Consider the following 21,985-nt stretch of genomic DNA (forward strand, 5'->3'; position numbering starts at 1 on the left):
GCTAAAGTCGTGAAGTTGCAGCTACTGTGGAAGACTTGATCACAAAACGTAGTTTAAGTGTAACATGACACAGAAAATAAAAAACAGAAATGCCAAGCAGACCACCTGGAGTTCCTCTTTGCTGTGTGTCCCCATGTTTGTTGTTCATGATGAATAACCTACTTTGGCAATGATGTGAAACTAAAATCATGCAAGTTCTTGAGCATCACCAAGCTATCTTGACATTTTAGGGGAAAGAGCAGGACTTGTCGGGACAACATTTTGCATCATTTCCTCATCAATCGCACATTTATATGGTAATTTCTTATGTTTTTCTGACCATTTTGTACTTTTTGTGGTCACTTTGTATCTTTCTGTTATTATTTTGTATCTCTTTTTGTCATTTTGAATAATTGTCTATCTTTTGAGGTTGTTTTGTACTTTTTTTGTGGTCATTTTTGTATCTTTTTGTGGCAATTTTTTATGTTCTTATGGTCACTTTTGAATCTTATTGTGGTCAATTTGTATATGTTGGAATTTTGTATCTTTTGGTGGTCATTTAGAGTCTTTGTGTGGTCATCTTGTATGGTATTGCGGTCACTTTGTATGTTTTTATGAAAATTGTGTACGTTTTTGTGGACATTTTGTATATTTATGTGGTCATTTTGTATTTTTTCGTTGTCATTTTAAATGTTTTTATGGTCACTGTGTATCTTTTTGTGATTGTGTGTATTTTTGTGCTCATTTCTAACAGTTGTAAGGACTCTGTGGCTCCTCTCATGTCTGATTGCTGCTCCCGCCCCTGATGTGGTTCACCTGTGCCTGATTGTGTGATTGCAGTCACCTGCTGCTCTGGCCTCATACGGGGCTCTCTGGCTGTGTTCTGGTTTTCAGATCGTCTGGTCTTCTGCCACGTGTGCGTGTCTGTGTTGTGTTCCAGGTTCATGCTCTGCCCGTCTACTGTGGCAGCCCCGTGGACCATGAGTCTGTGGTGGTCTTTGGTTAATTTTGGACAGTTTTTTGGTTTCTTTATGGACAATAAAGGAGTTTTACTTGGTACTGTGGAAGTCCCTGTCTCCTCCCTACACCTTTCTCCCTCAAACATGACAATTTTGTCATTTTTTGTGGTTGTTTTTCTGTTAATGTGCATGTTTTCATTCATTTTCTATCTCCTTGAAGATGTTTTGATGTTTATCTGGTTATTTCTGGATCATTTTGTTGTGATTTCATGTATGTTTAGGTCATTTTTCACCCACCTGGCTTCTTCTTGACTTCATTCTGCATCTTTTATGATTACTTTGTGTTTTTAATAATCATTTTATATCTCTGAAATATCTTTTGTCTGTCATTTCATATCTTCAAACGGCCAATTTATTATTTATTCATGAATTCATTCCCTGATGATTCACTGAGAAGTCTTCTGCTGCTGAGCTTGATGAGAGCAATAAAGGAAATGAATCAAGTGTTATGAACTCACTTTAAAGTGGAACAAAACGCCCCCGGTGTATGCGCGCACACACACACACGCACACACATCATCCCTGTGTGCGGACACGTCCCAGCATGCATCAGCAGGAGGATCTTGTGTGCTTCGCATGTGAGCCGAGCTCAGCACAAAGGCGGCGTTGTCCCGCCGGGTCCCCCGGCCGGCGGGTCCCGGTGCCACAGCTGACTCCTGGACCAGGAATGTGGAGTCTGCTCCAGCCTCTCACATTAAAATAGCCGGCGTGCCCCGTCAGCACGGCCCCGCCGCGCACGCACGGGTGGCGAGCAGCTGCCGGAGAGGAACCGGGCGTCCAGGCGGGGAGTCGGGTTACTCCTCCTCCTCCTCCTCCTCCTCAGACCACCAGACTACAAGTCGGTCTGTGTGCTTCAGGTCGGCTTGACTCAGCAGCTCCGCTCGAGGAAAAGCTCCTGACCCGATGAACTGTACGGCAGCTGCTGTGTGTGTGTGTGTGTGATGTGTCATCACTGTCCCACTCCTGCTAGCTTTAGCCGCAGCTATTGTCTCACCTGTTACTGTTTCATCAAAACTCCTGTTTACTGAAGGATTAGCGCCTCGTCGGCTCGGAGCTAGCTCGACGTTAGCTTCAGAGTAGTGAATAACATGAAGCAAAGTATTAAAGTTCAAACTGTGTTACTGTTACACAAGTTAGGTTTATCTTTGACTAAAACTGTTTTATTAGATTATTAGAAATGTATTAATCCTGAACTGAGGCCCCTCCCCTTGTAGCATTAGCACTAGCATTAGCCTGTATATACAGCAGCTGAGATATTTTTTTACTACTTTTTTACAAGTCAATTCCCAAAAAAAAAAACATTATTTCTGTCCAAATCAATAGTTTTAGAGATATTTTCTTCCTATCCAGACTTTAAAGACAGATTTTAATGACTTTTGTTTGCTCCTCATGTAAAATAATGAAAGGCCACAAATCTTCACAAGTTTCTTACCGTGTCAATCAGAAAAAAGTACCAAAACATCCATTTTTCATCACTAAATCCAATAAATTGTTTTTTTTTTAATTGAATGTTTAACTTTTACTATAGTTAATGTAACCAACACCTCAAAATACAAGCAAATTTTTACTTGTTAAAGAAAATATCTAGAAAAAAGTAAACTTTTGCTCAAATCAGTGACTTACATGATGATTTTATCCAATAGGCACTGCAAAAAAATTTGATATTGTCAGATAGAATAAGCAAATAGTGCCAGATTCTTTCTTTCAACTCGCTAAATACTTACTTTCACTATTGAGAACAATATGATTTTTTGATCTAGATTTTTTTATGTAACCAATGAGCTTTTTGAGATTGAAAGAAAACCAGTTCCGTATAGATAAAGATGAAAAATACTGCCGACGTGGCTCTTCTGTAAATACTTTCGACAGTAACGGAGCATCCAACAGTCACAGCTGTGGTTCTGGCTGGACTCAGTGACCCCGAACATCCAAACAGCAGAACCGCCTGACCTCAAGGTCAACTCAACAAACTCAGTCTAAACTAAATAGTGCGAGACGTTTCATCATGATCAAGACGAGACGAACCGCCGAGTTGCTCAGTTAGTGCTTCACTGAAAGTAGATGGCGAGAAAAATCAGGGTCCATCGACGATCGTCGAGCGATGCGACGCGAACGAGCTACATCCTGTCAGAAGCTGGAAGCAAGGCGACCACATTCCACGAAAACGACGCCCCGGACTGTTTCCCACTGCGTTTCTTTGGTTCTGAAGCGTCGAAACAACACGCTGGATCAGCAGAGCTGAGGAAACCGAGGCCAAACTGCTCAAGAATCCATCCTCAACTTGATCAGTTCTCCTGATAAACCTGGTAGGACAGATAACCACACTAACCCAGGATACAGACTCAACATTTTAAATTATTTTAGCTTTTTGTTTAAGCTATTTTAGAAATTTCCCTTTTGTAATGATATTTTTAATTATTTCAAACTTTTTGCTTTGGCAGTGTCAGCTACTTTAGTCATGTTTGACTTTGTTCCTTTTGGCTATTTTAGCGATCTTGATTTCTGTGTTCTCAAGTTTTCATCAAAGTACCTTTGATCAAGTCTGCTGTGTGAAAAGAAAACAACAAAAAACAACCCAGTTTGTATTTTGACATAATTTGATCAGTTCTTGGTGGATCTGGTCCAGAGGAGCTGATGTGGATCCTTCTGGATTCCGTCGCTGCCGTTGAGCCTGATTGCCAAAAATGGATCAAACCTGACATCTGTCACTCCGTTAGCCTGAGAATTAGCAGGTCAAAGGCTCAAATAATAAGTTCAAGTACCTCCGTTGGATTTTACGGTGCAATATGGAGCTTCCATATCGTTTGAGCGCGACAGTAATCTCACCTTTGACATTCAGCAGGTGCAGTTTGGCCACATGACAATGAGCTTATGATCCTGAGTGAAACAGAAGACGACTCTCAGAGAGTCTGTATCACCGCCTGGTGAGATAGTAAGATCCGAACGAAGCAGCGAAATCACCCACATCCATCACCCTGCAAGTCTCTATCAAAACCCACGGACAAGTTTGGAGTTATGCAGTTATCAAAGAAATAAAACAACCAAGAATGATGGGGAATACCTCCAAATAACCACGACAACCACGAGAGGCCGTCGCCCTGACGACGCTGCAGGAACTGACCCCAATAGGGCGCCGACTGGCCTGATGAACTCCAAGAGAGACACTGACGGGATGCAGAGAAACCCGACCACAAGTCTGACGACAACCAAGGCCAAAATGGACCAATCTGACACGACCGCAGCAACAACTCCAATGAGACAACCTGACAATGAGACTTCAGTGGGTGCAGGTTGGGAAAAACACACCACTGCTGTGACCCACTGTTAGAAATATCGTGACACGTATCTGTTCAGGCAACATGTTTCAATATGTTATGAAAACGTCCAGTTATTAAATACTGATTCCTTCAGAGGCAGCCGGGTCTTAATATTCCAAAAGTATAACCCAGTGTTTACACTGTTTCCAGGTTTCAGTAATCACCTCGCCAACCGGCAGCGCTCCGCTTCAAACTTCTTGATTTTGCAATAAACTGAACGTTGCAGCAATAAGCTGCGGATGAAGGCTCGTAAATACCGCTAACGGCGTACTGGTTTGGTAAATCCTCATTCTGACCTCGGAGGTGAAAGCACAATAATCCCGACCTTGATTTCACGTCGATGGATTTCCCGGTCAAGGTTTTCATTTTTTAATCACAGCATCATGCAACCTAGAGCAAACATTAGCTGAAATATAAAAAAATAAATCAAGAAATCCCAAAGGGATGAGTAAAGACAGGAAATAAACTAGAAAAAGAAGAAAAGCGACAATTAAAAACTAACAGGTGCAAAATATCTCATTTTATGTGGTTTAGCTGAAGTAATTTATCAAAAATAAACTTTTAGTCATTTAAAAAGGGGCGACATGCAACCGCTATCAAGCTAGCTCCAGGTGTGTAATACCAATTCCCACCACAAGGTGAAACAGTGAGTTACTCCAAATGTTACTCGCTGTAAACAGAGGTGACCGAAGACGTTCACTCTACGAACAAAAAACGCTGGAGACTAAACTCACCACTGCCACCCAGTGGATGGACGTGACACTGCTCCACTCCCTCATGTTATCAATAAACCCACATGGTGTCAAAGTATGCAGTCACAACATCTGAGCTGACATTGAAGTGGTTTTAATTAAGAACGCCTTAGCAAAAACAAAACGGGAAATAATCTGGACATTTGAGTCACAATTGTGTTTTAAGAAATTAACCTTTCTTTATTTTTTAAGTCTTGAAGAAATTCCTTTTTAGACAATACATTTTTCTCCTTTATAAGTATTTGAAAATATCTTTTTATAATTTTTTTGCTGGTTTGTTTGGTAATATCTTTCCTATAATCTCATTTCAATATAGTTTTTCTCTTCTGAAAAGAAATAATTTTAATAAAAAATAAAGAAAAGCAAAAGAAAACATCCATCATTGCGTTTCTGTCCAGGGTTTCTTCGCGTGTGGCGGAAGATGTCCGGCCCCGGCGGGAGAGGACGAGGAGGGCGAGGAAGAGGAGGCGGAGGCCGGCCTCTCCCGTCCGGACCCTCCGTCCTGTGATGAGATGATCTGCACCGTCCTCTCCGACACCAGGGATGCTCTGGTGTGAGGAGCACATGCCGCCGCCGCCGCTCCTCCTCCTCGCTGAGTGAATCTGACCGGAAACGACGATTTCTTTGTATGTATAACATAAAACCCAGCTGATCCACGCCGTAACTGACTACTGGAGTCAAAGCTTTTAATTTAGTCCACGAGGCCCTCTTGTTGTCGGGCTTTATGGTTAATCCTCCTCATGGCATTTTGGGTAATCTGCAGATGCTGCAGCTGCTGGTCGCTTTGACAGCTCTCCATCTGCTGCTGATGACTTATCTTAATGCACAAACATCCACAAAAAAACGGCGAGCTTCCCCTCTCCCATCTGTACATTCCTCTCCAGGTTCCTCTGATTCACTTGCAAGAATCCCACAAAAAAGAAAAAAAAAATCCACACACAGTTGGAGGAGAGAGAGAGTGACCTGGACCAGGAACCAGGATGGATGCTCTCAAACAGGTCCTCAATCTGTTCTTTTTTTTTCCTTTAAATTTTTAAAATATAGACTACAAATAGGGAAACAAAAGCCCTCGTCGGCTTCACTTCTAGTTATAAAAACCAAATCTGCTGGTTTTAGTAGCTTCTCTCTGTCCTCCTCCTCTTATTATTATTTCTCACAATAAAGCACTCTTTTTTTCTTCTCACTTTCATAGATTCACACAATCACTCCAACCCTCAAACCCCTTTAAGGATAAAACACCAATATTTCCCTGCACATGTACTTTTTTTAACGCCACGATACTTTAGTAGGCTATAACAGCACGATTTGTCATGCACTCTTTTTTTTCTTTTGCAAAATACCCCTATATTGCAGATCTGTCGTGTAACTCGGACTAAACATCTGTTTCTTCTTCTTTTCGTTTTTTCGTCTTGTTTTTCTTGCCTCGGTGCGGACGCGCGTGCGGAGCGGCGCCTCCGGTCTCCGGTCAGTCGTCGTCCACGTCGTCCCCCTCGGACTCGTCCCGCCGCTCGTACATCTTATCCCGCTGCCGCTCCTGGATCTCCTTCATCTCCTCGGCGTATCTGCAGAACGCGCCGCCGAACTTGCCCCAGGCCTTGAAGGGGATGGTGATAGAGTTCCGGTAGCTGGGCTTCACCTCGCTCACGCGCAGGAACACGCCGTATTTGTTGGAGCCCACGTCGAAGAAGAAGCGCTTGGAGTCCACCATGATGGAGGTCCCCTCCGGGAGCTCCCCGTAGCCCCCGGCCGCGGGGCCCCCGCTCAGCTCCTCGTCGTCCCCGCCGTAGTCGTCTATGAGCTTGGCCAGGGCGTCTCGGAACTCTATCAAGCCCTGCGCGGGGAGGGCGATGGTCTGGCCGGCCAGCATGCCGCCCACCGGGCCGCCCACTCCGAAGCCCGGTCCGCGGTTGACGGTCTGCCGGATGCGGAGGAACCTCCCCCGCTGGTTCTCCTTCAAGTCCAGGTAGTATTTGCGGTTCTCCCGGACCAGAAACTCGCTCTTGAGAGCCCGCCTGGGTCCGCCGTCCTCCCCCACGGTGGCCTGGGCGATCTGCTCCGGGCTGCTAGGCCCCAGCTGGGCGTAGTGCTCGATGAAATCCCCGAGGTAGTCTCGGAACTCCGCCGCCACGGACAGCGAGAGGGTCAAGCGGCTCTTGGAGCCCCCGGCCCCGACCTCGGCGATCTTGATGAACCGCCCCTTGCTGTTCTGCTTGACGTCCAGGTAGAAGCGCTTGTTCTGGATGTCGAGCCGCTTGGACGCCAGCTCCTGGGTCTCCTGGTCCCGCTGGAAGTGCTGGAAGCCGCCCCCTCCGCCTCCTCCCCCGCTGCTGCCGCCGCGCTCACTCCCGCTGTCGCCATCCGCCATCTTCGGCTCCACCATTCGGCTTCTGCCCCGCTCTCCTGCGCAGCACCCGGCCAGCACGCAGCTCTCCGCCGGTGCCCTTCGGGGAGCGACCTGATTGGCTCAAGCGCCTGCCACTCCCAGCGGTTCACACGGTTTCCGCCCTCCTATTGGGCAGACCGCCACAGCAGCCCCGCCCCCTCGCGCGTTCGCTGGTTTCTCATTGGCTGAGATCGAAGTTCCGTTTGCGTACTTCTTATTAAAGTTTTTTTTTTTTCCATCCAGGTTGTGAAATCTGTTTTTATGACATAATATTTTTTTAAAAATGTGTTTTTAATCTATCTGGTTTCATATTTGTTTTTGTCCTGCTTTCATTATCAAAAAATTTAAAGTAAAATAATATTTTGCAGCTGAATGAACCATCACGAGCAGAATATTTTGATTACAATCTGATCAAAATAATTGAGCAAAACAACTATTCATGTTTCATATGCAATTTCATAGGGTGAAAATCATCTAAGTAATAAAAATGAATTACAATGGAATGTAAAAGTTTTTTTGTGAAAACATCATTGTTCTTGGAAATGTAGGAGAAGAAGGAGAGCACAAATAAGATGGGATAAAAATGAATTTTATGTTGGTAAAACAATAAAGTTAGGACAAAATATACTGAAAAACAAACCCTGATGCTATCACTGATGTAATTTTAATGTACAAATACACCCGAACAGTCCAAACTCTGTGAAGTTCACTAAAAATAAGCATTCATGTGAAAAGTATGTGGGACTCCACATTTAACTTTAGTCTGAGCTGAAGAGGGGTAATCAAGATGAATGAAGTGAAATCTGTCTGATGAACCTGACTGAAACCAGAGTAGTGCCGCACTTCTAACCCTGATGGTCTGTTCCAGTCTCTGTAGAATGTTCTGAGCAGCAGCACTGAGACCTAACAGGACGAGAACAGAGGCCAGAACAGAGACGGGCTGACTGAAGAGACTCTGAGAGACCGTTTTTAGATAGAAAGTTGTATATTGACCTGTAACTTGTTAAAACACCTTCATCACAAATGGGCATTTTGTATTTTAGGTTAATGTTAGCAACCTTAAAAGTCTGTGGTACTTCACCTGTTACTAGAGATAAGTTGATGTGATCTAGTATGGATCTAGTCATCAAGAGGAAAATGACTTATAATGGTTTACCAGCCAACTTCCTTTGAAATATTGATTCGCCTTTGAAGGATTGATTGAATCAATTGTGTAGTGAAGTGAGGCTGCTGCACCACAATCAGCTACATTAATGAACTCGTTTTTTTATTCTTTATTAATCCATTTATTTATTGTGTTTCACTGCTGTGATTCTATTCTTTCATTTCAGTCTGATGTTACTGCTTTGAGCGCAACAGCTGCTGTTGTTGGTTCTACCGTTATAGTACATTTGCCTCATTAAAGTTCGATGAAGCAAAATGGAATGAAAATAAAAGAAAGACAAGAAAAAGTTGAGAAAGAATTATTTTGGTCGTTTCTTGTTGCAGTACTAAATTTAGCCAGGAGGTGGCAGCAAAGCTCCTCGTTCAGTTCTGAGGTTGAGAGGTCGCAAAAGAAAAGAACACACACACGCACACACACACACACACACACACACACACACACACACACACAGACACGCACAGTCTTGTATTTCTATCCTTGTGGGGACCGTCCATTGACTCCCATTCATGTCTAGCCCCTAACCCTGACCCTTACCCTAACCCTAACCCACACCACAACAAAGCCTAACCCTAAAGAAATGTTTTTGCACTTTTACTTTTTTCAGTAACAACAACATGGTCAAGAAAACACTGTTTCTCCTACTTAGGACCGGAAAAAGGTCCCCACAAGGCACGTCGTTCCACGTTTTGCTATCCTTGTGGGGACATTTGGCCCCGACAAGGATAGAAATACGAGAACGCACACACACGCAGTCTCAAGTCCCCAAAAATAAATTTCCCATGTCTCTTGTCCAAATTTTGATAAACTTAAAGGGGGAAAAAAACATCAATGCCTGCATACATTATCAGTTTTATTTGTGTATTACTATGATGCACAGGTTCATTAATTTTTTTATTTTTAATTTATGTGACCTTTTTTTAGGGATCCCGGTCTATGGCTCACAGACTCCTGGGGGTCCGGGGACGCCAGTTTGAGAACTGCTGCTGTCATCATGTAAGCCTATGATTCGTTGTATTTTCTTAAAAAAAAAAAAAAGAAAAAAGAAAGAAAATGACAATGAGTAATTTGTCAGTCTTTGTTAGTTTGTGAGATTCTGTGCTCATGTGCTGCGCTCACACACATCTGTATCTCCTGAGGGCTAAGCCCCCCCTCCCTGTAGTGGAGCCAGAGTGGGGGCAAGGGGGCGGTCGCCCCAGGGCCCACAAGGTCATAGGGCCCTGTTTCATGTGATGTGTTCACATTTAATCGTAAATAAATTATTATAATAAAATGTACAGTGTGTGCGAGAAGGTATACACATATGATTATGGGCTCAAATTTGCCAATTCTTACATTACGACTGTCCATGAATGCACCAGAGCTGTAAGCCAGCGCTGATTGGCTGTGCGGCATGAACAAGTTTTTTCTTTTGCACTTGATCTGAACTCTTTGGAGGGAAGTTAAACAGTCTGCTGAACACTATGCTAGCTGCTAGCGGTACTACCCAAAACCTAACGTCGGAGCCACTGGTGAGTCAGTGAAACCTTCAAAAATATTATCTTTATCAGAATGCTGTGTGCTGGCTATTTGAATGTGTCTTTGCTCTCAACTATGAGAGACCGCAGACTCTGTTTTTTTTTCTAATATACGTGAATTCCAAAAGATATAGATAGCTGTGTCTATATCTATCTGAATAGATTGTGTAATTTTAGACCAACTGTGTTCATTTTATATTTAAGCTGTATCAAAGATGGTACAGATGTAGGCCGTGACTTTTTAATTGAGCTTTCAGCACCATGGACAGCGGACCCTCTGAGACTGACAGCTGTCAGGCTGCATTTGTCTGTGTGTCTGTGTGTGTGTGTGCGTGCATATGTGTATTTGTTCTTCAGAACAAGTTTGTGAACTGGTTTGTGACTTTATTCTGCTTTCTGAGGCATAGAGGTTTGCTTGGCTCAATGAAAGTGAGCATTAGTGTGTTTTTTGATGGTAGGATGAGGGATTGTTTGAATGGTAAAATTACTATAATAGGGGCCCGAGAATGCTCTGCCCCCTCTGGACTGAGGCCCATGCTCTGCCTCTGCTTCCTCCTCAAACTCTAGGGACGCCCCTGTTGAACTATTACATTTAGTTTCCAGTTGAAATACGTTTATTCCATAAACAGACTATTTAAAGTGTCAAATATAGAAAAAAACCCAAAGTATATTCAAGTGTAAAACAGTACACAGTCAAACAAATCACAGTGAAAATAACTTTGCAATTAAAAAAAACAATGGGCAATGTGTTGTAGAAAAACACAACAAAGTGCATTTTCAGAAGCCAAATTGTCAAATATATTACAGAAAAAACCTCTAATTGCCATTGGCGTGCGTGGTGCAGTGCGCGCGGTGCGTCATTGATCCAAGATGGTGGCGGTGCACCTGTGTTTCTCCCTGATGGATGAAGACGAAGTATCATTCCAGTGTGTATTTCATTCCAAAGCTCCAGAGATGTAGAATATCAGCAAACTTTATTTCAATTCCCAAGATTAACGACAACCCAGCTGGACGGCCACGAGAGGCAGGCAGCAGGTCAAATGATGGCGCGTGACGCCTTTTTAATCTTCCAGAGGAAAACACTGTGAATTCTGAATTCTGCCCAGAGAACAGCTGGGTGGACTGGAAATGACCACGAAAAGGTAAGGAAATAAAATACATTGCTTTTAGTGTCAGTAGTTCTGGGGTTTGGTGAAGTAACGTGAGAAACCTGCAGTGTGAGCTGCTGGCTGTGTGATGTGGAGGTCTGGTTCTGTTTGTTTTGAGACTTCAGCGGGAGGTGGTCGCCTCAGAACATTTTCTGCTTGGTTTTATCTGAAAGTGCAGCTTGTCTAGTTTCATATGAGACCCACTCTTCTGTCTAGTAACACACTAGTACTAATTACATTTTTTTTTACTTTACTCTTAGCACTAAATAATAAAGAGCAGATTTTCAATCAGCACCAAGGAGCAAATCCATGGCTATAACCTCTCACACACCCTTCCTCTACCTTTCTCCTGTTATTAATGCTCCCTCTTTCAGTTTGTTCAGTATGTGTGAAACATTTCATGTTGAGGCCATGTTTGTGTTTTACTGAGGTTAGAAAACCAAAATAATTCTGTGAAATTAGAATTAAGAGGAGTCACAACTGCATCTCTGTCCTCCAGACAGAGACTCCTGGAAGAGTTTCCACAGTCAGACTGTCTCATGTGGATCAAGCAGCTCACAGTCGTCAGTCTGACTCATCTTTTCATCTTGTAATGATTTCATAACACTGGTTTAATCAGCTGCGGCCTGATCAGACCTCTCAAACAAAAGAGGTGTGGACAAAGACGTTATGCTGTGATTCCATGTTAGGGGTTTACGGTTTGATCAGGTGTGTTTCTGCCTGCCGTTTCCACTTCGTGGTCTCATATTTGTGTTGAAAACAGTTGAGTCTGTTAAGAAATGCTGGACTCACTTAAAGTTTGAATCAAAAGCTAATTGATCGTAAAACTTTCAATACTTCATTGTTTACCACTGAACCTGTTCATGTTTTAGCTCACTGTAGAATTTTTTTCAGCTGGTTCAAGCTATGGACTGTTTTAATTCAACGAATATAAAAAGTGGAATATTTTCCTCGACACTGAAGGAGGGTTAAAACCCAGAGCAGCCGATGTAAACCAGAAGCTCACAAATCAATACAGCTTCGTCCAAATCTCATGGAAAACTGAATCCTCATCCTCTTTATCTGCTCGGCTGAAAAGTTACGTCAAAATCCGTCCTCTACTTTATGAGTTTAAGAAAAAACTAACAGTTATGAAAATAGGTCCTAATACTGAGGAACGCCGCAGGCCATCATGTCACACAGGATTTAAACACATTTAAAAACCTGCAAAGTATCTTTCAAGGGCCAACTGGAATTTTATTTTCAGACTAACAGGAAACGTGACGACTTGTTGTTTTATCAAATTACAAACGTGTGCGTCCAAACCTCTCTGCATTGCATGCGTCATAATCAGTGTAACCACTAGAGGGCATCGCAAAAATCAGATTTTACACTTTTGAATTCAAACAGATAATTTATTTTTTTTCATTTCCAGTTGATTAAACAGTGATACGACAACTCGGATCAAATCAAACATGTAAAAACATCATAAAATGTACAGTTTAAAAGTCACAGGCACTCACGGAAAACAGTATTGCACACCACCCTTTAGTCAATGTGCCGAGCTTCTGAGAGTTCAGAACAGTAAAAGCGTCCCTCGGGGTGGGGGGGGCCGGGGTGGGGGTGGGGTGGGGGGGGTCAGTAGTACTGGGGGTAGTTGGGGGCGTAAGGTGCTCTGTAGTGAGGCGGCCCTGAAGGCAACACGACGCCGGGGAAGCCGCCGTACTGGTAGAAGGAGTCCAGGGGCAGAGGGGAGCCGTACCGCAGGCCGTGGGGGGGGCCGTAGGGGGCGGGGCCGTCCGGGGCCACCACCGCCGGGCACACGGGGAAGGTCCTGGCCCGGTAGGCCTGCAGGTCGGGGTACAGCAGGAGCTGGGAGGCGCTGCCGGCCTGGCAGGCCTGGGCCAGGGCGTCCTGCATGGACCGCTTCATCTTCATCCGCCGGTTCTGGAACCAGTTCCTCACCTGGACCGGGACAGAACCAGAGACCGGTCAAGACCTGAGGGGGGTCAGCGGGGTCGGGGGGGTCGGGGGGTCTGCAGTACCTGTTTGTCGGACAGGTGTAGCTTCCTGCACAGCTCCGCCTTGTCCTGCGTCCCCAGGTAGGCGTTCCTCTTGAAGGAGCGCTCCAGGCAGCGGATCTGCTCCGCCGTGAAGGCCGTGCGGGACCGGCGGCCGCACGGGGGCGACGCCGCCGAGGAGCCGCCGGGCCTCTGGGACGGGGAAGCAGACCGACAACCCTCACTCTCATAGTCCGAGTCCGCTCCGCTGCTGAAGCTGGCTTCAGACGCTGAAACAGAGGAGAGAGAACGCACATGGTGAGGGCCACCGGTTCGAGTCCCGAGAGGAGGAGGAGGAGGAGGAGGAGGAGAGCAGCAAAGAGAAAGTGAAAACAAGGACCAAAAAAAAAAAAAAATTAAATAATACTTTTTAATTTTTGAAAATTGTAACTTTTAAAATTTTTCTTTGTTTTAAATATTTGAATAAAAAAAAATCAAAAATCAAATTCAAGAAAACATTATCAAACAATGTAAAAAGTCTACTCAGATTTCAAAGTAATAATTTCTAAAAATGTTCACAGGTACATTGTACAGAAGACTACATTACAGAATATTTCAAATCTATTTTAAAGACTTCAAAGGTGCAAATGGGGAAATTCTATTTACTCTGAAGAAACTTTGCTGAATCTCATGTAATTTTAAATATTTTAAATGTAAAAAAAACATTTATTTGAAGTGAAATGGTGAAACACAAACATGTCAATAATTATGTTTTCTGAAAATTTCTAATAGAATAAAATAACTTTACATTACAAAATTCAAACAAAATTATAAAACTGGAAGCCCCAAAAATCTGACTCAGTTAATAGTTAAGTGTTTAATTATACATTTTTAAATTAATTTAAAATTACATTTCATTGAAGCCATTACATTAAAATTACATTTAATTCTGCATTTTTAAATAAATCTAAATATTTCATCCCATAAAAAGAAAACACGTGGCTGTTCAGAAATTTGTTAAAATTTAAATTCTCTACAACTCGAACTTGTTTTTAGACAAAATTTTTAATTGTATCACATTTTTGGGAAGTTTTTCATGTGGTTTTGAAATTCAAAATGTAATGAAATGTTTAAAAAAATTAAATAGCTTTGAAAAAATGTTATCTACATGCTTGATTCTGATTATTTAGTTAATTACAATACAGTTCAAATATTTTGAATAACAATTTTTTTTTTTTTACATTCCCGGAGTTCATAGTATTTTCTACCTTTGTACTTTTGGAAACTTTAGATATGAATCTAAGAAGTTTTTCAAGAACAAATCAGAGTATGTTGGAAGACTCACTCCTAAAATAAGACTCAAAATGCAACAAAATGTTTAAAAAATTAAATTTTCAAGACATTTCAAGACAAAACTCTAGATTCTTACTACTTGTGGCTCATTTCTCAGGTAGATTCTAGACTTTGCTGGTAAAACAGAAGTCTGATGGGTTGGGAGTGGAGGCCATCAGGGCTCAGTGTCGGTTCCTCTAACTTTTCTGCAGATGAGACGTTTACCTCGACTCCTGCCTCCGTCCTGCCGCTGCATGCTGGCCTCGCTGAGTCCGTCCAGGACCTGCTGGACCTGCTGGGGGGGCAGCTGGGCCTGCTGGGGGGGCAGCTGGGCCTGCTGGGGGGGCAGCTGGGCCCGCTGAGGGGGCAGCTGGGCCTTCCAGTAGAACCCGGGCAGGCTCTCTGCGCTGGAGGCCGAGGGGCCGCAGGCCGGGGCCGTGGGGGTCCCACTGGGCTCGGGGGTCCTGGGGGTCCCGGCGGCTTCGGGGGTCCTGGGGGTCCTGGTGGGGGTGTGGGACTGGCTGCTCTGGGCCATCCACTCGATGGAGAAGTGTCCTCTCATGGCTCTGATCCTGAACTGACCCCCCCACCTCCTGCAGGCCGGTCTTATAGCAGCCGCCCCCTCCCCAGGGCAGGGGCAGGCCCCCTCCACCCCCTCCACCCCCTCCACCCCCCCACCTCCCCTCCATCCTGAGATCAAAGCCTCCACCCCCCCTCTCCACTTTTCACATAATTAAGACGTCCCATTCAGTCTCAATGAGGCTGTTACAGCAAGGCTCCAGTGAGTCTGCAGAACCCCCCCCCAACACACACCCCCCCCCCCACAAACACACACACCTCCTTCCTGCCCACGAATACAGATAATAGACTCCTCATCACTTGTCTGCCTCCCCCAAAAAATCAATCCCCTCATTTTATTTATTTCTATTTTCAAAATAAATTTCACCCAAACTTCTCAAATCACCTGCAAACATCCCAACATTTCTGTGAGAAAAACCTCCAAGTTCTCTGTATTTTTGGTTGAATTATTCTTATTGTTGCTGTGTGTGTTTTCTATTTTCCACTCTTATTTCTCTTAGAGTGATGAACATGGTTACTTCCTGACAGAAGCAAGGTGGCGTTTCAGTTCCACTGCGTGTCTCACATGTTCAGGACGAAGCTCACTTTGACTTCAACATGACTTTAATAATCACTGAAATATTAATTGTACCCCTCTCCCCCCCCAGCTGCCAACATTCATGGAGAAACCACAAGTTTATACATTTCAATATACGTTTGACCAGAGGAAGATAAAGAAGAAACAGACACAAAATCACCAAGAAAAGACAAAAAATAACCTGAAAAATATAAAAAACCCTCTTCAATCATATGTCTGTTAATACTGAGAAACTCTGTCCAAAAAACTGACCATAAAAATATAGAAAATTACTGGAAAAATATCCAAAATGACAACAAAATGACCAGAAAACAAAAAGTCTTATAGAAAAGTTTCAAAATGACCCAAAAAAAGGTTTAAAAAAAGCTTTCTTTCAAAAAATGAAATGTTGATGAGCCAGCCAGTTATTAATTATATTTTCTTAATTATTAAATCTTTGGATTTGAATATTGATCACAATATAAAATACTGTGGTATTAGTTTTGTACTGTTGTGTTTTTTTAGACTTTGATTTGAAATTAAAGCTTGAACTCATAAAATGATGTAAGAGGACTACAACTACCACTAAGAGAAATAGTAATAATTATGTGTGGGCAATGTGACAAAATATTGAATGAAGTTGACAAAAAGTCTTAAAGAGTAAATTTGAGTTACTTTTAGTTTAAAGTTTAAAAAGTAAAGACAAATGAGCTTCAGCTGAACTCGGTTAGAGGGGAACCTTCAGCCTGAGGTGCTTCACCGATCAGACTGATTGGAATAAAGAGCCGGCAGCTCGAAGGACAGATGATCCCGGATCATCCTCATGATCCTTAAAACAAAGAGAGCAAAGGTGGAAGCAGTCGCTCGCTGATCTGCAACTGACACACACAAACACACGCTGATCCACTCACTGAGAGACGCAATCACAGACGAATGATGGCCAACAACTGTGAAGGGATTAACCGGAGACCCAGACGGATTATATTCACCGGGATTGGAAACAAACAGACTGAATACAGAGTGAATGATGTGAAGACAGATTACAGGCAGGTTATTAAATCATATAAAGTGATCGATCAGATCCAAACAGATGGATTATAGGAAAACAGATTATATGTCTAAATAGTTAAAATTAACATGCTGTAAGTGAGTAAAATAAAGGGTTTGGAGCTGTAATGGAGTAAAAACAATGTAATCAGAGTACTGTTTCACACGTCTGCAGACAGAAACTGATCATCGTCTCACATCACGCGCACACACGCACGCACACACACACAGGGGGTTAAAGGCATTCAAATGGGTTCAATCAAGCGGAGCTGGGATTGATAAGCTAATGACGCAGGGGGCGCGCTCCGAGCGCGTGTCCGCGTCTCCGGACGCATCCTCGCTGGCGGAGACGCGCCGCCGCCGCCGTCGACGCGGGAGAGAAACTTCAAACGGGCGCCGCGCTTTGATGGTGGTCGTGAAGCCGACACCTCACGTGTCTTCCCGGGAGAACGTCACTTCGAGCGCGAGGCGGCAGGAGCGGCTGGCGCCGAGGTGACGTCACTGCCACCGCTTTCAAATTCAGCAGGAAAAAACAAAAAAAGCAGAAAATAATCTAAAATAAAACGCACAGTTAGCACAGATTTTGAAGGATAATGATGCACCTTTGTGGTGTTTTCTCCCGTTTTGGTGGTTAAAACTTTTCCCAAATATTGAAGAACTAAAAGTGAAAATACAAGCCAAACAACATGTCAAAGAAAGAACATATATGTTCACTGAAGCAGTTTTGCCCATATTTTAACCTAAAATGAAATAATTATGAATCTGCAAACATCAATAATTCAGTAAATACAGTACAAATAAAATATGTTAAAATACAGTAGTAATTTAATACAGCTAAAAGCCAAATAAGGGCTAATTAAAAAATAAAAAAAGATATCAACAATTCAGTTTCATTTTTCTTCTGTTAAATAAAAACCTGATCAGGTTATTGTTCATTTAAAAAAATACTATATCAATTTAGCTTGACAATACTGATATTTCACAGCTTTAGTTCATTCATTTAATTATTTTACAAGTTAGAATTTATTTTGATACTGTTGATGACACAGAAAGTTAACAAATATGTTGATATAGTTTGGAATGACAAGTTTAATGAGTTTGTCAATTTTAGTGAGTATTTAACTAACAGCAGTTAGTTTTAATTCAGGAATCGTAGAAAACCTCAAATTTGTTATTCATGAATGAGAAACATTATGGTTCGCCACACTTTAACCATTCTTTTTTTGTGTGTGTGTTTTGAAGATCTCTTTCCAGTTTTGGCGGCATCTTTTCAGGAAAACAACAGAAGCTGTTTAACCCTCCAGTTTGATGGAAATGACACACAAAGAGCCATTAGAGGTGATCACACCCTCCGCACAAACAACTGCTGCAGAGGGTTTCCTGATATGCAGACGAGGATTCTTCACACTTTTTAGAGAGCTGAAAGTGGTCAGAGGAGCCAGTTTTTCAGGACAGATCACACTCCACCCTCCTGCTGCTGCACTCAAAACACACTGCAGCTCAATCAGCAACAGGAAGGAGGGGAAAGCTGCATCAATGTGCAAAAAAACTGTCAAAGAAAATCTGTGTGTTTGGAGGGGAAGGGAGGCTGGTCTGGGATTCGCAAAGGGAGCTTTAAGTATGGACTTGTAAGCGTCTGTTCGCATTTCACGTTAGCTTTTACTGTTACGGTCCGTCCTGTTCCAACAAAACACACAACAGTACAACAATGTAAACAAAGATGATCGCCCCAAAATTTCTGACACTGTCAGAATTTCATCGCAGCTTATCTTCTGTCACGAGACGATGGCGTCGGACGTCCTTGACCCGGATTCACGATGCGACGTAGGACCACAGATTTCGCCATGATTGTTATCTTCCGTCTGGGACGGCCGAAAGTTGCATAGTGTGTAGTGGCCATTAGACGTTTGGGCCAGAGGTTAAAGTCAGGGGTCAGAGACTACAGTTAGGTTTTGGATTAAGGGTCAGATTTGTTCTGAAATGCATCTTTTATTAAATGGATGCATCCGTCTGGAACGTGTCCGTTTGGGACAAAGCCACAAGAAAACATGAAAATAAGCTCAATAAACAAAACCCTAAAAAGTGAAAATACAGCAAAGTAAACCGAGAAAGTACAAAAAGAAAACAAACATGGAGAAAATACAACAAAACTGAAGAAAAAACTGCCAAAAAATGCAAACATTGCAAAAAAAGTTAAATAATAAAATATAGAAAGATGCAGAGAATATGACAAATACAACACAATGAAAAATAACCCACCAAAACTAGAAAACATTTCCAAAAAATACAGAAAAATGCAATAAATGCAATTAAAACAAAACTGCAAAAAAAACCTGCAAAAAATACAGAAAACTGCAAAAAATGCCAAAATGCAAAAACAACAAAAAACTAATGAAAAATGAGACCTAAAAAAGACCTAGAAAAAAAATAGGTAAAACTAGGGTGGATAAAGGTAATTGAAATATTACATAAAAATATGGAGTCACACAGATCTACTGCAGATATTTCACATAATAAATAACATTTGAATAAACTAGCTGGTCAGAGTGTTGATTCACATGGTTTTTTTCATAAACAGATAAGAACTAAAGAAATGGTTGTTTTGAAAGATACGACTGCATTATCGCTTTGATATTGAATTTCAAATTAAACAAATATTCTGGATGAAGTCTGAAGAATTTAAAAAATTTAAGTCCTCACATCCTCGCCCTTTTGAAATTATAAAATGATCACCAAACATCTCAGATTCAGCTGTTCAGTGAACTTGACAGCACCTCATTTAAATGAGTTTCAATGGACAAAAGAAGCCGAAATGGAGACTTATTGCAATATGAGAGACACATTACAGAATACAATACAATTATTGAAATATGACACAGCAACGCAATATCACACAGTCTGAGCTCCGTCGTCCTGTAAACAGCACAGCCTGTGTTCAGCAAGACACACACACACACACACACACACACACACACACACACACACACACACCGTCTTGAGGTGAAAGGAGCTCCTGCTGAGCTCCTCTTTGATTGTCTCCGTTCAGCCTCTTTGGTCTCTAATGAGGCTGTTTGCTGCGTCTGTTATGGACACAAACACATGTGGAGACACACCCAGACCCCTTAAGACCCCCCTAGACCCCCCCAGAGCCCTCCAGAGCCCCTCAGACCCCCCCTCCTGCTCACACTGCACCTCAGCCTAAAGTTGTTTAACAGTCATATTGTGTGTTCCTCATTCATTTGGGGTCATTTTGAATCACTTCCTGGTTATAATGTATCCCACTTCACTCTTTTAGATGGATTTTTGAGCTCATTGTGTGTTTCTGTGATCATTGTTGTGGATTTGTCTGTAGTAGTCGTGGTTCTGTGATCCTTTATGGTCTTAATCTGGATTGTTGGGTTGCACTTTTCCAAACTGTGGTCATCTTGTGGTTAAATTGTGTGATTCTCATGATGTATTCATCATTTCAGTGCTCGTATTCAGTAATTTATAGTCTTTGTATTTTTTGCCTTTTACAGCTCATATTTTGTTTTTAATGAGTTTTATTTAATGAGTCTTCTTGTATTTCTTTTGCGTCCTTGCGTAGTTTTTGGACATTGTGTGTCTTTTGTTCAGTGTTTCTAACAGTAGCTTCAGAGAACATTATGCTGATGAGTGAATATTGCAGGTATAACAGGCTTAATCTGTTTTTTGAAGAAAATTTGAGATCTGAATACACACGGTTATTGTGATTCCTCCGCGGATTTCAGCAGGGTAAAGTGTGTGTTTGAGAGAGAGTGTGTGTGCGTGTGTGTGTGTGTGTGTGTGAGTGGATTCCTCCGGCAGATCAAGGCGCTGATGACGCCTAATAATCATTGATCTCCATTGTGGGGCCGAGTCTCCAGCAGTTGCCCGCCCCGTCTGTAACACAGTCCGTTAGGCCTCTTCCCCGGCGCTATTGATCCCTATCAACGCTCATCAAAGGCTCCCGGGGCTTTGATGGAGCCAGCAGGACTGGTGCTGCAGGCCCGGCAGACCCCCAGACCCCCCCAGACCCCCCCCCCATCTGCCTCATCTGCATTTACCTTTCACCTCCGCAGCCGAGAGCCGGAGGATTGAAGTGAATTCTGGGAGCTACTGAACCTTCCAGACGTTCAGGGAAGAATGTTACAGGTGCTTTAAATCGGTTAGTGGATCGCTGCAGCGTTAGCATTAGCATTAGCGTCAGCTGTCAGTCTAATGACCAACTACTGGGAGGAAGATGCTCTATAATCTGAAGTTAGCCGACAGGAGACTCCAGATATGTGACGTCTTTCATGTAACACACAAGTTTAATGTCTGTAAAACTTCCTAGTAGCAGAAAGACGATCAGATCGGTGGAATGAGAGGCGTCTTCCGGGTCACGGAGGCCTTTTGCCGCGGCATCGGGGGGATCCTCATCCACACAGACGCCGTCCTCTTTGTTCTCACACTCCGTCTCTCCTTTTGCCTCACACATTCGGCGTCGGGAACGGCGACGTGTCAGCGGGGAGCCAGACACGGAACCTGCGTTTTTCTGAAAACACGTCATTTTTATGATTCTGTCTCAGGAGCGTTTCAGGTTTACATGGAAACGGCGGAAACATTAAAAATGAAGGGATGTCCGTGTTGGGATTAGACCGTCGTGACACAGGCGAGTTTTACCCTCCTGATGATGTGTTGTTGCTGTACTAACTTTTATAACAGTAAGTTACTGTAATGAAACCACACACTTCTAGCACTGTGTGCTGTGAACATCAACAATGGCGAATAGAGAAACATTCGTGATGGACAGACGACCACGATGAAGGAGAGACGAGGACAGACGAGGAGGAACCAGGACAGATGAGGAGGGACGAGGAGAGACGAGGAGGTGTGAGGCGAGACGCGCTCTTTGATGTTAAACTGGTATTTAGAAGTTAATGAGGCTGTTAGGAGGAGGTGCAACAGAGACCCCGACTCAAAACACACACACACACACACACACAGACACACACACACACGCATTTTGATCACAACAATACCACTTTTCTCAAAATAACTGCAGCAGATCAGGTCAAAGGTCGATAATAGAAGTTATTCTCTGAAATGGAATTAAAACAGAGTTGAAGAACAAACGTGGTTTTTTCCTTCAATCTTGTGATTCCATGAATAAAACAGACGTTTCTAGTTTAATGTTTGCAGGAATTCTGGGGCTGAAAGAGAGAAGACACACAGA

At 43.0% G+C, this 21,985-nt stretch overlaps 2 protein-coding genes across 2 annotated transcripts; both read right to left on the minus strand.

Moving 5' to 3' along the window:
* Positions 1–5,389: 5,389 nt before the first annotated feature.
* purbb (purine-rich element binding protein Bb) lies at positions 5,390–7,472 on the minus strand. The gene has a single exon (XM_030084909.1). It carries the CDS (start codon positions 7,445–7,447, stop codon positions 6,533–6,535), a length of 915 nt encoding a protein of 304 aa, XP_029940769.1. The 5' UTR covers positions 7,448–7,472; the 3' UTR covers positions 5,390–6,532.
* A 5,422-nt stretch (positions 7,473–12,894) lies between these two features.
* On the minus strand, positions 12,895–15,150 carry ved (ventrally expressed dharma/bozozok antagonist). The gene is made up of 3 exons (XM_030084420.1): positions 14,814–15,150; positions 13,302–13,546; positions 12,895–13,221 (listed from the first exon to the last, which is right to left on the minus strand). The coding sequence occupies exons 1-3, from the start codon at positions 15,148–15,150 to the stop codon at positions 12,895–12,897; spliced, it is 909 nt and encodes a 302-aa protein (XP_029940280.1).
* Between the last annotated feature and the right edge of the window lie 6,835 nt (positions 15,151–21,985).

The sequence above is a fragment of the Salarias fasciatus genome, assembly GCF_902148845.1.
Source record: "Salarias fasciatus chromosome 7 unlocalized genomic scaffold, fSalaFa1.1 super_scaffold_4, whole genome shotgun sequence".
In the NCBI taxonomy this organism is placed as follows: domain Eukaryota; kingdom Metazoa; phylum Chordata; class Actinopteri; order Blenniiformes; family Blenniidae; genus Salarias; species Salarias fasciatus.